Genomic DNA, 17,330 nt, shown 5'->3' with positions numbered 1-17,330 from the left:
ATTATCTCTCACCAAAGACACCAGACTCCATTAAAAAAAACTGTAATTTTACCTCACAGAACACAGGAGTTGCTGGTCGACCGCTGCCTCGATCGGTTAGTTAGTTTGAGTTATTGTGTGACTTTGGTTAGTTCTGATTCACTAAAGTCACACAATAGCACAAAAAAAACTAACCAATCGAGGCAGCGGTAGACCAGCAAACCTTGTGTTCTGTGAGGTTAAAATTACAGTTTTTTTCAATGGAGTCTGGTGGCTTTTGGCGAGCTATGGATGCAACAGCTAGTTACCCGTTGGAAAGGGATGTCTGACAGCAAGGTAAAGCGGTGAAAATATTCTAAATATAGCGTACACTTAAACAGATATTTTTAGGTGAGACTTTCTTTTAGGTGGCGAAAACACGTTTTCAGCAGTACATTGCTTTGGTTCTGTGATGGTAATCCTGTCCGCTTCTCCAAGTTGTCTTCTACTGTAGGTAATATAATGACTATGGATAAGTACCTTATACAACCCCACTTCAAAACACCCAAACTATCCCTTCAAGCAGGCATATTGACAACAAAATAACATTAAATTTCAAAAGGGAAATAAAGAATTCCTTATGGGTGATCTAGCTGAAGGTCACAAAGATCGGGGGCAAATTTGAGTACAAAATCATGTTTATTAGCTTTGACAATGTGCAGGAGAGTGGGACTCTACTGGGTAATTCAGAGTCATCTCATTCTATGGGTAGGAAAGGAACAGCAAGAGTCCTCTGCAAAGGCTTCTGCTGGTCACTTGTAACACAGGCTCATGGCTATTCGTTAAACAGCACACAGGTAGAGGTCTACACTTGCTGGATTTTCCTAGGCAGCCATTTGAACAGGGTCTTGCACAGCTTTTTGCTTCTCACCTTTGACTTTGTTAAGTTCTTAATGATGGCGTTTCTGAGCAGGTTGAAGTTCAGGGGCTGGGATAGGTGCACGGAGAAAGTATTATTCCCTCTTGTTGAATGATTCAGAACCTCCAAGAAGCGTCTTTCCTGCTGCCTGAAGTCGTACTCCACACTGGACAGACAGACATGCAGCCCAAATTTAATAAAACCTCCAAACAATACAGATATGAAACAACACAAAATGTAACAAATTCAGCTCTTGTCAAAGAATGCAAATGAATGCTTGTTTGTCAAATCTGCAGGTTATTTTTCTATGATGCATCAATCTTTTACAGTTCACTTTGCGGTACTCATGTGGGAAGCTCCGTACTTGTCAGATTTCAAAGTGGTTGATTGGTCCAGGCAGGAAGACATTCCCCGGCAGGGTATCCTTTTATTTTTTTCTGAAGGTGCACACGTCTTGTTCAAATTTCCTTATCTTCCACTTGGCCTTTAAGGACCAGGCGCCAACACACACACACACACCAGTCAGCAAATCAACTTACGTAACATCTTTTGTCATGCAAAAGCGTTTTTTGAAAATAAGTGGACCAAGAAGAATGTTTTGAATATTTCAAGATAAAGACCGTTTTAGGTTTGGCTTTGTAGAGCACGAGGCATTTTTTTCCCCTCAAAAGATAATGAGAAGGCTGAGATTTCTTAGCATCCTTTCAAATACAGTATTTCTGGGACAATTGTTTTTTTTATTATTTTTCTATTGCCTCCAGCTGATGCAACATTTCAGTTAATGGGTGCAAACGAAGATCAAAGTTGGAATAATAGAGTTAACCGCTCTTGCATGATAAGTCTTCATACACTACATCTTCAACAGAATTGGCAAGGTACTGTGTATGTATTAAAAAGTCTGTCATTATCTGTCTTTAAAGGTGCAGTTCCATTGCATTTACTTCACAACAAGTCGTTGCCAGGCACTTACCGTCAATCTCAGCCATTTTATCCATTTTTTCCACACTAACTGACGACCCAGAGATATCGCGTGATATACCAATGTTGTTTTACTATTGGCTCACAAGCCTTGTTAGAAGTGGGAACCAAACGTCAGATATCTTCCACAGAGATTATCAAAACATTAATTTTGGACCCGCCAAAAGTTTTTACATGATTAATTCAGAATCATAATTTTCTTTTTAGGAAAAGCCATACTTTTTATTCAGCACCTTTCTAAATGCTCTGTATGTATTATTTTGTTTTTTTAAATATTCATTTATGTAAAATTTTTATCAATAAGACCCTTAATTAAATGAAAATTACAGTTTTACCTTTAAATTCAAATTACTTAAAATTGCTGCAGGATATGAAAATATGAAAATGGCAAATGTCTCATTTTAACATAAGGCTACTTTAGATAAATTCACCCACCTCTTACAGCTTACCTGTTCTGCTAAAATATTTATTTATACAGTATATAACCCAGGTGGCAACCTTCGGTTCTGAAAAGTGAAGCCAATGCTGAAGTGCCTTAAACTTGCATTCTTTCTAATAGCCAGCAGGGGGCGACTCCTCTGGTTGCAAAAAAAGAAGTCTGATTGTATAGAAGTCTATGAGAAAATGAGCCTACTTCTCACTTGATTTATTACCTCAGTAAATATTGTAAACATGAGTTTATGGTCTCAATCGCTAGTTTCAAGTCTTCTTCAATACAGCATGATGTTCATTTAGTAAATGATGGTCCCATTTAGAGTCAAATAGACCATAAAGCAGAGTATGCTTTAGGGCTTGGCTACCTTGTGATTGACAGGTCGCTACCATGGCGTTGTCCGGTGTGGGAGTTGTACGTGTTTTTGTCTTAGAACCCTTTCACACTGTGTTTTCAGTTCATGAAAGTTAATTTAACATTTTGGTTGCCTAAAAATGTCTTATTCAGCGTTCGGTTGTACTTAGCATCACCCGCTCATGTCACTTCTGGTTGCAAAAAAACAAGATGGCGACGCCCAAAAACCAAGGTCTTTATAAATATATCGTGCAGGCTGCTCTGGCACCATTTCCTCTTTCCTAGCTTAAATTTCAGAGAGTGCATCTCAATCTCTATAAATCTGCTGTGTGAATAGATGGAGTCAGTCATACAGTCAGTGGTTAAATTTGACAGTGTTTTTCAAAAAAGATTTATGATTTGCTCAGAGGGGAAAATGTAATCTCCCTATGTATTCTGAGTGAGAAACAAATGAGCAGTACAGAGCTTTTCATTTGGTAAGCTGCCCATACAGTAAGTCATTAATTTCCAGTGAAGTGAAGTGGACCGGCTGGCAGAGAACTGCTTGGCAACTGAAATGGCAAATGGGCTCAACTTTGTTGAATTGTGTGTCTTAAGCCCACAGATATCTTTAAATATAACCTATATTTTGAAATTGCCCTTGGATGAAGTGACGCATGGTCTCACTGTTGTTTATGGAAATCCATCTTCAGTTACATTTATTTTTGTTTCTAAGTAATAGGCATATAAGCACTTATCCTGTGGCAGCTCATAATATGTCTATTAAACGGAATGTCGTTCTAAAATATTGATTTCATTTTAATTGTTTTCTTAATCTCCTTTTGAAAATATCTCACGTCCCAATATCTCTAGCCCAGACACATTTTCACTTAATCTAAATGAGGACTTCCTGCTCGAGCCTATTATCAGCACCAAGGAGCATTGAAGGTGGAAATATACCAAATCCATTGACGTATGTGAAGTCGACGGACCGTATTCATTACCTCAGCTTTATGCAAATGAGGTCCATCCATCGCAAGGCAGAATGCTTGCGAAACTCCGATCTATATATGAATCAAGATTATGTTACTGTAATGCCTATATCTCGCCTAAGATGTTTTCAGAAATATATTTTATCTGCCCATTGGCCTGAGCAAACCAGACCTTTTTGGGTTCCGCCACATCTTTCCGTTTGTTGGCCGGATTTGGTGTATCTTCATCATCACACCTGATATGATGATTCGCCACAGGGTTGTGCGGCGATTTGGGAGAATCACTTTAATGACCCATTGACAACATCTTTTGTTCCCTCATGGCTGGGTTATATAACTCTGGATCGCCGGTAGCCACCACAGTGTTTCTCCAAAAGTTGTTGCTGTTTCTACTTTTCTGCCACAGGCTACTGCGTTTTTTCGCAGCCGCAGCCGATGCCGCAGCCGATGCCGCAGCCGATGCCGCAGCCGATGCCGCAGCCGCAGCCGATGCCGCAGCCGATGCCGCAGCCGATGCCGCATCCGATGCCGCAGCCGATGCCGCAGCCGATGCCGCAGCCGATGCCGCAGCCGCAGCCGATGCCGCAGCCGATGCCATAGCCGATGCCGCAACCCACTACACCCATTCAAAATGAATGGGAGGACTTGCTTTTTCGCCACAGAACCAAATCTGCAGACGCAGACGCCGCAGACGCCGCAGACGCAGACGCCACAGACGCAGATGCCACAGACGCATCCGCCGCAGACGTATTCGCATCCACCGCATCCGCATCCACCGCATCCGCATCCGCCGCAGACGCAACCGCCACAGACGCAACCGCCGCAACCGCAGCCCCAGCTACGGCAGCCAGTGCCACAACCCACTACACCCATTCAAAATGAATAGGAGGATTTGCGTTTTCGCAACAGAACCAAATCTGGTGTGAATGCAGCCTTACTAACACAAAGCAATATCACACTATACTGTATATTCATGATATTACCCAACCATAGTTTTATATTTGGGAAAGAGCTGAATTCTAGAGCTGCTCTGATCATTTATTAGTTCAAACACTGCATGCAGGCACAATTTCAATGTCAATTTCACTGTTATCTCACCTGTAGACAATACAAGCAGTCTTCTGGCAGGTTGAGCAGTTTTTGAGGTCCTGTCCAGTTTTATAGCATCGCCGTCTAGAATAAAAGAAAGTATGAGATTGCATACGGTAACTAAGGGCAACTTCAAAAACTCTCATCCTTTCAGATTCACTTATTTAATATTCTCTCCACTCATCCTTTCTGTCTGATATTCATTCAGTCTGCTGTTGAATGGCTGCAATGAGCTGTATAACGTGCATTATGTCAGGCATCAGTCGGTTATTAGGAGTTGGTTATTCTGAAACATGACCTCAGAGGCAGTCACAACTTATTAGCGCACCATAGTTGGATGAGAATGATTGACAGAGACACATTGCCAGGAGGCGGTTTTAATTCCCGTCATTTGTCCCAGAAGAGTTCGATGGCTAAATAAATCTCTCCGAGACGTGCCCTCTTGAAATGCCCAAGTAGGTTTCTGTCACACTCAGGCACACATTCACAGACCTGTTTGCAAACTTGTTACAAACAATGTTAAGACTTCACATCATCACACTGCGACCCCTGATTTATAGCACGTTTATTGTGGCCACAGAGCCAGCTTCATGACATCTGGACAGTATGTTCGCCTTCGAAAGGTATTTGTGCAACATCATCATAGTGTATGTAATAAATGGTACAAATCATAATTTGTTTTGGCTTTATTTCCACTGTGGATACTAGTTCAGTGTCAGCAGAAAGTTAGTGTTCAACAAAGTGGCACACAATTTCCTGCATCTAAATGAACTCTAGAACATGAACCATATCTCTTCCAAATTATATTCATTTTGTAAAACATTTTTTAACGTATTTAACAATTACATTTTGGAGGAAAACAGTGTTGCGCAGATTATATATATTTTTTCTTCAATGCACCAGGCAGGATGACCAAATATCAACCATGCACTGCGATAATCTGTCACTTTGTTATTTGTACAACTAAATATAGGTGTAAAACAAAACTGATGTCTGTTGATTAAAGGTACAGTGTGTAGGATTTGGTGGCATCTAGTGGTGTGGTTGCAGATTGCAACCAACTGAGTACCGCTCCGCTCACTCCTCCCTTTCCAAGACTGCTTCAATGTGAACCACCGAGTGCAAAACCGTGGCAACGCCGTTCGCCTTGCTCAGATGGCAGCTGGCGATACCACTGTTTTGCACTCTGCGGCTTACGTTACCGCAGTTTCACAAGCGTGTCGGAGAACTACGGTGGCCTTATCCTAAAAATATGAAAGGCTCTCGCTAGAGTCAGTGTTTTGTCCGTTCCGTGCGACTGTAGAAACATTCAACACTGGGTCCCTATGTAGATATGAAGGGGCTCATTCTAAGCTAACGAAAAACCCAACAATTCTTAGTTTCAGGTGATTACACACTAATGAAAACATAGTTATGAATATTCCATTTCTGCTAATAGATCTCCGAAATGTTACACGCTGGTCCTTTAAAACAAAACTTTCTACCCTATATAGTATGTCTGGTTTTCTGTTGTATATGGTTTGTTATTGCCATCAAAGTAACCAGTAGTTTCTCCACTGAACTATGGATGAATAATCATACATATAATTAAACAAACACACATTTTTTTTTTTTTTTAGATTGAAAATCAATATGGTTTGCCAATGAATTGCAAAGCCTCCGAGTGGTTCGAGTAAATGTAAGTGATGCCTCGCTGGAAAGTCAAAGATCAGCACTGCGGGACAGCTTTTAAGGTAATTCCCTCGACTAAAGTCTGGCAAAGAGATATAGCCTACCTGTATCGGATTGAATTTAGAGTATATTAATAATTTAGTCATATCTTACCCTGCAGGTTTTATATATTATAGTGAAACTGTAAGTTAAATGTTTAATAAGCAAGTCTATATGTAACATAAGAGTAATGTTTTCACTAGAGGAGTCATTTCACATACCCTACCATACACATACAGAGACACACACACCCTCACACCTCCTCTTACCCGCTGGTGGGAGTCTGGCACGTCTCCAGGTCATGGATAATGTTAAGCAGAGTGGTGATCCTGTCCTTATTGGCCGCCAGGCTGGCCTCCACGGTCTCCAGCCTCTGCTGTAGGGCAGCTGATTTGCAGCACCGCGGGGAGGGAGGCAGCAACAGGGCCGCAGCAGCTGGGTGGGAGTGATCCAGGCTGGCGTCCTCTGGGCACGGCCGAGGGGCGGGGCTAAACTTTGAATCCGGTCTGACGATTGCTTCTGCCTCGCAGGAGAGGAGGCGGGGAAGGGACGCCGAGTGCATTGTTGATGACGGCAATATGGAGTTACATTCAGGGCCAGTGTGCGTGCAAGGCTCTCCCTCGCTGTGAAATGGGGCTGGTGCAGTAAATGAAAGCTCTGGGCTTGTGTGTGCTGGCGGTGGCGATGAAGCATCAGGGTTTTGGTGGACTAAAGATTCGGCGATGGGGTGTGCACTAGTGTTTTCAAGTGATGACATAGTGGGCTCACAGTTTGTTTGTGCTTTGGGTGCAGAGGGTGTTGGGTAATTGGGAAGTGTCTGTTTATCTGCATTGGATTTAAGTTTAATATTTGCACGGCTGACTGATACTCCCAAGGCGAACTGTTCTGTATTTGAATCTGTCTCCTGGGCTGTTTTTACTGGTGGGCATGCAGCACAGTGTCCCTCATGCTCTGCGTCTGTGTATCCTTGACAATGTGCGAGCCGTTGTTGTTCTGTGTTTACGCGGCCCTGCAGACAAGAGCTGCTCGACTTAATTAGGGAAATGTAATTCTGAAGGTTGGTGACCTGGGACAGATTTGAATTTTCATGGTCATTTGGCTCATGCACAACTAATTCATTGAGTAGATTACCATTAGATTTGTTTTCATCAGTATATGATGATTCAGTATTGGTTGATTTAGGATTGTGGGGGCTTGCATCACTGGCTTTGTTATGATTTTTTGACACATTTAGCGGCTCAGATAACACAACTGGAGTTGTTGTGGAGTCCTGATAGGAAACAACACCAGATTCATTACCGGTCTGAGTTCTGCTGTCTGTTGCTCGCGTGCGATCATGTCGATTTACGCGAGGCGCCTCAATACGACTAAACTCTTTGCTGTGTTGCATTGCGTCTGCTGATTGAAGTGAAGTCATACCTGATGCGCAGACGCTACTTTGGTTTCCTGTCAATGCAGATGAAGAGGCGGAGGCCGTGGGTGGCACATTTTTCAGATTGATTGAGGAATACCTGAGGGCTTTATTTTTGTATGGAGTGCTGCTGCGTGTAGATGTGGTACTGGGAGCCGCACTCGAAGGCAACCTAGCTCTGGAGTCTAGGGGTTTCGCCGCGCTCTGCGTTGCGTTTAGAGATGCCGCGGAGACGTGGAGTGCAGGTTCAGAATTGGAACAGCTTGGATGAAATAGGCGAATTTGTGCAGCCGCAGATTTATGTTTAGATGCTGAGTTATGATGCAAAGTGCTCTGTGGGACAACAGTGCTGAGATGTGGCACAGTTGTGTGTGGTGTAGGGAATACAGTTGAGTTCATTGCAGTGCCAATAAAAGATGCTTTGTCGATGTTTGGGGGTGGCTTGTCTTGTGGTGCTTGAACTGGATCTTGTGAGGTTTGTGGTGGACTTGCAGGTGTAGGTTGTGCAGTTGTTTCCGGTTTATGAATGGGGTCTAATGCATTGGCTGCCGGTGATAAGATGGGACTTTTAGTTGTCATTGGTGGGCTATCAGTTGTATTTGTTGCTGCTCGTGCTGCATGCGCTTCACGTTGAGGATTAGCAACATTAGCGGGTACACTTTCGGTGGACGTCAGTGAGGTTGAAGACGTTACATTGGTAATGGACATGTTTCCGCCTCCCGTGGCTGTAGCGTACGAACGAGAAGGTGGCGACAGAATATTTTCGGGTGCAGCGTGCACGGACACGCACACACTTTGAGGCACGTTATGTGTCGTAGAGTTGTGTTGTGATATTTGGAGTTGCTTGGGATAAGTGTGTGAATGTGGGTTGTTTGGTTTGGTAGCTGTGGCCATCTGCGGAGTCAACGCGAGACTTGTTGGTCGGGGGATCTTACCGCCCTGGGACAGCGGTTTTGCAAAAGATTTTACGCTGGCGTCCTCTTGTCTTGTTTCAATAGTTGCTTTAGTGACAGTGATGGTTTTAGCATGTAGGATGGTGGTGGGTTGAGGGGATGTTGCATCACTGGCAGCATGTGTCTGTGATAAAGTGACCAAATTGCCTCTAGAGTGCACTGGGCATGCTGGGTGAGTTGTTTTTCCATACTGTAGCTCTTCACTGAAATATAACAGTTGTGGACTGACAGTAATGTGTGTCCTTTTGTCTCTGTTTGTGATGCTCTCTTCATGATGGCTCGGCATCGGCGTCTGAACATGTGTGGTAGGCGAGAGCGAGAGCGAGGCGAGGGCCGACTTTAACGGTTTCTCTCCAAGACAGGCATCAGCAGTAGAGCTTTTCTCCCCCAAAGTCGCGACCCCGGTGGTCACAGACTGTCTGCCGCCGCAATGGCTGCATATTTTTTGTGTCACACCGAAAGGTCGGGAGGCAGATAACAGCAGCGTCTTCCCACACCGCTCTGCATAATGACCTTGCAGTCTGGTTTGATCTCTTCCGCGAGAGTTTGCACTCTTAACAGGCTCTGTTTCATCGTTGTGAACGCTAATTCCACCGATCGCCTCCGAATCGACCACGCTGCCGTTGGTGTAGCGGGCTGCAGGTTTCAATTTAGGCCTGACGTTGGTTACTGCGAAGTGTGGGTTGGTCTTGATTGCCCTGGCATAGCAATAAGTCCCACAACTGTTCCTCTGACTGCAGGCCACATCCTCAGAGGCCTCACCTCCAAGTGCTTTGAAAGTCACTTCCTTTTTTGTCTTGGATTCCCCACTTTTTTGTTTTAAAATAGCACTTTTCTCCTTGTCACTCTTTGTTAGCAGTAGTATCTCCCTGTACTCCGTTTCCCTGGTAATATAGCTCTTGGATGTTTGAGCAATGTTATCTGATGGTGTCGAGAGCGTATCAGTTAGCTGCGCGCCGTGCTGGGTGGATAGTCTGCTTATCCCCGGGGACGTCTGAACACCGATGCTGCACTGAGGCCCCCACGTCTGCAGCAGGGCTCCTCCGCTTCGGTCTCCTCCCGTCGTCCTCCAGCCACGCGCTCCAACCAGGGCAGGAACGCCTAAAACTGGAACCGAAGTTGTCAGGTCAGCCGCTCGTCTCCCCATCCCTCGTCCGGCTGACTCAAAAGTCTGATAATACGAGAGAGCGGCGACGTTTCCACACCATTACATCCGTCTAAAAAAGTAACAGAGGAAACAACAGTGAGATTGGTGCCGTGAGAGAAATCCATGAGTAAGCAGGACAAGTTGAAACAATGCACAGAGCTAGAGCTGAGACAAGGAACTGCTTCGATACCGCAGAAATGAAGGATAACTAGGGTTGTCAAAAAATCAATTGCAGATTTGAGATAAGACGGAAAACAATTATGGGTCTCACTTTTAAACTTTCCCGACATGGTGTGACTGGATAAGAAATGAGAATCAGTTAATGCTGATAATAAGAAAAAGGCTGTGGCTGTGAAAAAACAAGTATTATATTAGCATTTCAAACATACCGCACAGATCCCCTCTCAATGTCTGACAGCGCAAAGAATAATTTATTTGTGGCATCAGATTCGAAACCCTCTCCTCTCTCATTGAACTGTTTGTCATAGCGAGCACTCTGTTGTCCTCCACATTCAGCTCACCTTGGAAAGAGGCCATAATGTATACACACACTGATGCTATAGACCTCATTAAGCTTTGTGTGCATTTCACTGGAACACCCTTTCACAGAGGTGTGTGTGTGTGCGAGTCTATGCCATCCGTGAAGTCATATGTGCCAGTTTTCGTGTGTGTGCAAGAGGTCATTTTAATGATTTACACAACAACTGTTCGGTAGACAACAATAGGGCGACATTGTGTGAGTTTTGCATTTGAACAGGCATTTTAATTTATTAAAAATACAGTGAGTGTGAATGTGTTGTGCTTGCAAGCCTTCATTTATGACATGCAAACACATTCTGACAAGGCTCCCTTCACTCCTCTCCATCCTCGCCAGCAGCCTTCATCCTAGGGATGTCAAAATTGCAAAAAGAACATTTCGTCATCTACACCTGTGGGGACTATTATTGTGGTTGGCGTGTCATTCTCATGTTCAGTCAAGTGTCTCTTTCCACCTTCTAAAATGCTATAAGTGACAACTGTCCTGCCCTGTTAATACACCATTAAATCCCCCTTTGTTGGGGGAATACACAGAAATGTACATGCTCTTGCAGTAACACACACTTTTTTAGATGATCAGGACTAAAGAGCAGTTTCTGGCTTCTGCACAACTGCTACCTAATGTGTTTTTGTGATTGTGTTTTGGCAGGCATACCTGAGTTGTTTGCTTGCTCCTGCTGCAAGACGTCTTGTTTTCTTGAGTCCAAATGTCAGGAGTTAGTCTTCCGCTTGTATGTCCTCATAGATCCTCAAGGTTTGGAGTGACTTTGTCTTCATATTTCAAATCCCTTGGTGGTAGAATTCAAAACTCACAGGAGTCTGCAGGCAGTTCAGTCCTGCATAGCAGTGCTGCTTTAATGAGCCCCTCTTTTTCTATAACGCTCAGATTCTGAACTAATCTACCTTTCATTGATCCGAGCCGTGTCCTCTCTGTATCCCCTTCTCCTCTTGTTTTGGTCCTGCTGCTACCATGCTCACTCCATAATCACAACACAGCAGTATGATACAGTATGCTGCCCCTCCAACACTCTCTGTCCTACTATGTCTTGCCTTTTTACCTCCTCCTCCTCTCTCTCTCTCTCTCTCGCTCTCTCGCTCTCTTTCTCTCCTCTCCCCCTCTCTCTTATTTCTGCCACTATCCTCCCTCCCAGCATTCATGTATCCTGGTCTACAGCCGGGTGGAGAAAGAAAAAGGGAGCGAGGGAGAAAGAGAGAGAGAGAGGGAGAGAGAGGAAGTGACTTGCATCAGTGGGGTAGGGACTGTGTGTAAATTACCATGCAAGTTAAAAAGCAGGGACGCGCACTGACAACAATTGTGAAAGAAAATGCAAATGTAAACAAAGCTGTAGTAGTCGGAGGAGGCAATAGATCTAAATGACAGGTAGAAACTAATTTCACCCCAGCTGTATTTTTAAACATGAACATTTATAGTATCTCAAGACTATCACTGCTATCAGGACATTATTAATTTCACTCGTATACTGTTGCATATTATCTGTACAGATATGAAGCTGGATTTGTTTTATACAAAAGTAAGTGTGGTGTTTAACATTGTGACTGTAGCCATACCTTTGGGTATGTATTCTGAGGCTAGTGTGTACGAGTGACAGCAAGGGCACCCGATTCGACTGTGCTCAGTGCTAAATGTGCGTTATCAGTCGTTATAAGCCTCATAAATGTGGGTCAGTAGGGACCTGCTACACCCACTACATTGTAAAAGTGTATGCAAAACTTAAAAGCAACACATTCTAATACGTAACAGTGAATGAAACGGTACGTTTTGAACAAAAACAAGAAGGCTTCTTTAGGTTTAGGCAACAACACCACTTACTTAAGTTTTTGGCTTATAATAACTATGTTTCAAAAGTTAAAGTGCAACTTGTGAACACAGAGATAACTACTCCTTGTTGGTTTCACATGGTAGGCGGACCCTGGTCTTCTTGGTGAAATCCCTGTGTTTTGTGTCTCACCCATCGTCCCCAACCACTACCAGCTTACCGTTCTCATTCCCAGGGCGTCAAATACCGAGCATTGTGATGGCCGTCGGCACGTGATACCGCCGCACAGGGCACCCTTTAACGCCGGTATGAAACTACAATGTAAACCCATCCGTGGCAACAGTAAACGCTTCAAGGAAGTGCACCGGGAGTGACTGTAGTGACGTAGTTTAAAGAACGGAAAGATGTACTAATGGCGAGTGGGAAGGGAGTTGGATTGGCCCAACAAACACAAGGCTTTCATCCAGGAGACCGCTGTTCGTGTCCCGTGTGTTAAGTTTCACTTTCTCGTTACAATCAGCTGTTCGTTCGTGTCCCATGTTCACAACTTTCAATTTCATTTTCACTTAACAAACATAGTAGTTTTAAGCCCAACCATGTAGTTTTTTCCTAAACCTAACTAAAGGGTTTGTTGCCTTAACCTAAAATGACGCCAATGGTAATTAGAGAGGTTTTGATGCCAGAAATAAAATGATGCCAAGGGGCCTGACAAAGCTTCCGTATGTGACGAGTTGGGATGTCGCACTACAGTGCTTCACTTCCGCTGTCATAATTACTACGGTCACTAGAGGTCGCTGTCGTTTGATTTATTCCTTCTTTCAGTGATCAACCATGCGAATAGATGACAACACCTACTAGTGGGTCTACTGATCCGCATCTATGAGGCTTATAACCAGTGATAATGCCCCATTTAATGACCTGATAACGGTCTTATCAGCTGGCAAGGGCTTCAAGTTTTGTAAATTTAGCTATTTAATTTCTCTGACCAACATTGTTTTTGGGGATAAGTCTCACACACATCGTAGTTTATTACATGTTGTTGTGCATCAAGCTCTTTCCAACAATGATTAAAGTAAACAATAATGCAACTAATAGAAAAAAGGAGATACATAAACAGGCAGATAAATACATGCCATATGATGATAAGGGCAAATTTAGTGAAACACATGAATTAGGCAATCTCTGTTGTGTAGAAATCATTAAAATATGAACCTAAACAGTTCAATCCAAAGCAATTACCAGCTAAGAGATGCAGAAATAAATTCCTTTCAAACAGTATTTCCATCAAAAATAAACGGACTGCAGTGCATGGGAAATTTCAGTTATCCATAGTGTGACTCTGGGCTAATTTACTGCACTCTTGATTAGAGTGATCAGCAGTGGAAGTACAGCCCTCTGTACCAAACTGTCCCACGGTGAGCTCTGTCACATTGAATTATTCTTCTGTGCTTTAACAGAGAATAAAAGTTAGAGTCTGTTTGAGAACTTGTGTGAAAATAACATTCAGTACTAATTAACGTCACGTCAGTGAAAGTCTTTTCAAACTTCATGATCAAAAGCCGCTGTATGACAGATATACATGGCAATTTCTGGATTTATAGAACCCACTCGTGAATCAATAATACAGTCATATGTCTGACTTTAATTAGAGTAACCTTTCTGCCTCAGATTAAAGGGAGTGGAAAGCGCTTTTTAACGTCTGTTCAAAAATGAAAGTCTGGTCGTTAAAGAGAAATTTACAAGAATATAGAGAAGGGCATGGACAACGGCTTCACTTTATAGACCAATTTAAAGTAGTTAACATCAGTTATATCAGTCCTAGTTCACTTTAGAGAAGGTTATGTTCGAGCTACATCGCTTTGCTACTGATTACTTCCATGGAAACAAGAATATCTTTCTACTTTCTTGTAGTTTAAAGTAATAGAAAATATAAATGTTTAAAGCATTTCCACATCATTTGTTTTGAGAAAGAATCTTCTCAAATAGCAGGTGGATTATAAAATTTGACAGCAGTTATCAGTAATGAATACTGTTACTGCACTGAAATAGGTTCATACTTTAGTGTGCTGAGTTCAGTAGATTGCACTCATATTCCATCACTGCAGCCCTGGGGAACACCAGGCTGACTTTGTGAATAGCAAATTGTTCCATAGCCTCAAGGTGATTACACAATATTGTATCAGGGAAAATGTCTACTGTGCCTTAATCACAAGGCAAAACAGTTTTACTGTCACCGTAAGAGTTGTGTGTGTTTTGCATTTACTCAACCTAATAGTTTGTTCTTCTTCAGAGAAGTGGATAAATGTTAGTAATGTTTCCTTTATTTTATCACTTTAAGAGTCTTCTTCATCAGTTACAGCAGTGCCAATGGGCTGATAATGAGTGGCTTCAGTCTAGGTGAAGCTAAAAACACCAGATTACGGGTTAATTCAATAAGGAAGGCAGAAATTGTACCTACCTACAGTATACATGTTCATGTATTGCATTTACTGCAGTTGCTTGACATTTTAACAGTGAGATTTTGGGCTATTTTGCATCCATAACGTGTTCTTTCAGACCCAAAATACACATTTAGGTGTTTATTTTACTACTTTGTCTATTCGGATCTGTAGATTTCTCCTCAATTCAACGAAAGTTAGCATTAGATAAGGCCTCATTTGCATATTTAAACATTTCTGAAAACTTGTAATACAACAAAGAATTGTCTTAATGTAAGTAATCAACTGGGGAAGTTTCATGGGGATATCTATAAGTTGAAAATGTTACCCTATTATTTATAGAACATTTTATTCCTAAAAAACATTAAATTATTAATTAATAATTTAAAAAATGATTAAAAAAAGAAAGAAAACAATTAAAAAGAGATATCCAAAGTACCCTTGGTAAAAAAAAAAAAAAAAAAACCTTGATTCTAATATGTCAACGAAATGAAACAAGAATTTTTAACCTGGCTTCCTTCAATGTTCAGATTTTTGTTCTAGAAATGTATTTAAATTAGCGCATATTTGATATGATAATGCCTCATTTGCACATTTCAACACAAATTTTCAGAAAACTTGTAATACAAGATAATTGTGTTTCATCGTGATAGCTATTTCTTTTTAATTCTATTCGCATTAAGTGATGCTACCATCAAATATGAGTTGAAACACTTTGTTGAAATTTTCTTTTTTGCAATGGCAAGGCATTCCTTTGTTTGCAAGATAACTACTGGTTTACAAAAAAAAGTTCTCTGTAATCACACAAGATTGGAGAGGTTTCTTGTGATAAATTTCACCAGAATTGTAACGTATAGCATGAAATAATTGAATAGTGCGTTTTCACATAACGGCTGCCATTTTCATGGTTCAGTCAAATTCATGTTTGCAATGTTGCTGGTGCAATTTAAAATATTGTCAAGTTCAAAAGCATTTCATACAACTGTAATATGGAATGTAAGAGCTGAATGAAGGAACAGGATTTCGCATTCATTTAAAGCTGCATTAAAAAAAGAAATTGTCACTAAGGAGCAGATGAACATCAAACAGATAACACTAACAAGTTTTTACTGGAGTTCAATTTTAGTTTGGAGTTATTTTTGAAAACAGGGATTACTGGATAGGGGATACGAGCATTTTATTTATTTAAAAAAATGTGCAAAATGTCCTGTATGTTTGTTTGTTACATTCATAGTCATGCATTTAATTAGCAAAACCATAAACAATTTAGAATGTGAAATTATGAGAGGTTGTTTCACCCAAACTTACACAAAAAGCAAATAAATGTGTCTGATAATTGTTACCCATTATTCTTTTTTCTTACACACTTCTTCCATCATGTTATAGAATATGAACAATATGGGTCAGTTGTCAGTCTCAGCTTTCACCAGTAGGTGTCAGTATTGCTGCGGAGATGGACTCCTGGAGGAGGTACAGCAGGGAGGTGTGCATTAATGATTTCTCCAGTCCACAGACAGATGGAGCTCGTGGCACATACATCAACTGTTCCTCTTTTTCTTCCTAGACATCATTAAAAATGAAAATGCGTGGTTCAAATGGAGGAAAAGATGAAGTTCCACATGTATCCTTGAATCCTTGCCAACTTTGAATGTGCTGATTTGTTGCTGACCCCTTCACCCTGAGCTCAATGAAGAATTTCAAGCACAAACAGATTAATAAATCAGATTTTCTTGCATTGTTGTTTGTCCCATTGGTTTTCTCAGTCATAGGTCAGCTGCTTGCATCTGTTTTCCATCAAGTTAATCTCACAATGTTTTTAATTTTGTAATTTGAACAAGTTTCAAATGTGTTTCGACAGTGTTCACTCCTGCCAATAAACACAGATGTTCATGCCTTGGCTGAGTGGAAGTGGTTAGGGGGGTGATTGAGTAACATTGTCAGTGTGGTTAAGTTGTTTTTCACATTTCTCAACATTGGAAGGACACATTGTTTCAGTTTATAGAGAGATTTCCAGGAACATGTTGGAATGTAATACCATCAGATTGGTTAGATTAAAAACTGTTTAACAGTCCCTGTTTGGTGTACTTCCTGGGTTATTTACTCACACAATATTCTAAAATATTTAATGGAATCATACTATTATAATGTGGTGAGAATGACTGTTACATTCAGTCATCCACCTATGTTTCATTAACAGGTTCTTCCTACATAATGCCTTGACAGGCAGTTATCCAAAGTCTTTGATTAATTGCAGTTTATTGTTCCAAATGATGACCAATAAAATATGGAAGAGTAAATATATAGAAGTGTAGAAGGAAGGCTGCAGGCAGGAAGCCGAAAACAAGGAAGAAGCTCCTCTCACATCAGTATGAACACCACCCAAGTTGAAAGTCAAAACTTAATTACATTTATTATTTTAATATTATTGTATTATTTTTATTTTTTTATTTCTTAGTCATTTATTCATTTTTTTACTTTTTTATATTTCTTATTTTTTCTTATTTTTTCTTTTTATTATTATTACCATTTTTTCTCCTCCCCTGAATACTTTACTTTTCAATTTACAGTTACCATCTGTTATTATATGTACATATTACTTTATCTATTATGGTATAGGTTGTTATTGTAGTCCTTTTTTTTTTTTTAAGGAAACA

General features: G+C 41.3%; 1 protein-coding gene across 1 annotated transcript; it reads right to left on the bottom strand.

Moving 5' to 3' along the window:
* Positions 1–421: 421 nt before the first annotated feature.
* LOC141753224 (uncharacterized) lies at positions 422–11,647 on the bottom strand. Its single transcript, XM_074611677.1, has 4 exons — positions 11,116–11,647; positions 6,682–9,993; positions 4,712–4,786; positions 422–1,043 (listed from the first exon to the last, which is right to left on the bottom strand). Exons 2-4 carry the CDS (start codon positions 9,921–9,923, stop codon positions 824–826), a joined length of 3,537 nt encoding a protein of 1,178 aa, XP_074467778.1. The 5' UTR covers positions 9,924–9,993; positions 11,116–11,647; the 3' UTR covers positions 422–823.
* Positions 11,648–17,330: the final 5,683 nt, after the last annotated feature.

Source organism: Sebastes fasciatus, chromosome 16 (assembly GCF_043250625.1).
Source record: "Sebastes fasciatus isolate fSebFas1 chromosome 16, fSebFas1.pri, whole genome shotgun sequence".
Taxonomy (NCBI): Eukaryota; Metazoa; Chordata; class Actinopteri; order Perciformes; family Sebastidae; genus Sebastes; species Sebastes fasciatus.
The sequence above is the reverse complement of the archived record's forward strand: the minus strand, read 5'-3'. Positions and strand labels throughout refer to the sequence as shown.

Coding starts and splice junctions, on each gene's coding strand:
- LOC141753224 (XM_074611677.1), bottom strand. CDS start 9,923: ATGGGGAGACGAGCGGCTGACCTGACAACTTCGGTTCCAGTTTTAGGC. Junction 4,787..6,681: donor TGCCAGACTCCCACCAGCGG/GTAAGAGGAGGT, acceptor CTTTTATTCTAG/ACGGCGATGCTATAAAACTG. Junction 1,044..4,711: donor ACTGCTTGTATTGTCTACAG/GTGAGATAACAG, acceptor CTGTCTGTCCAG/TGTGGAGTACGACTTCAGGC.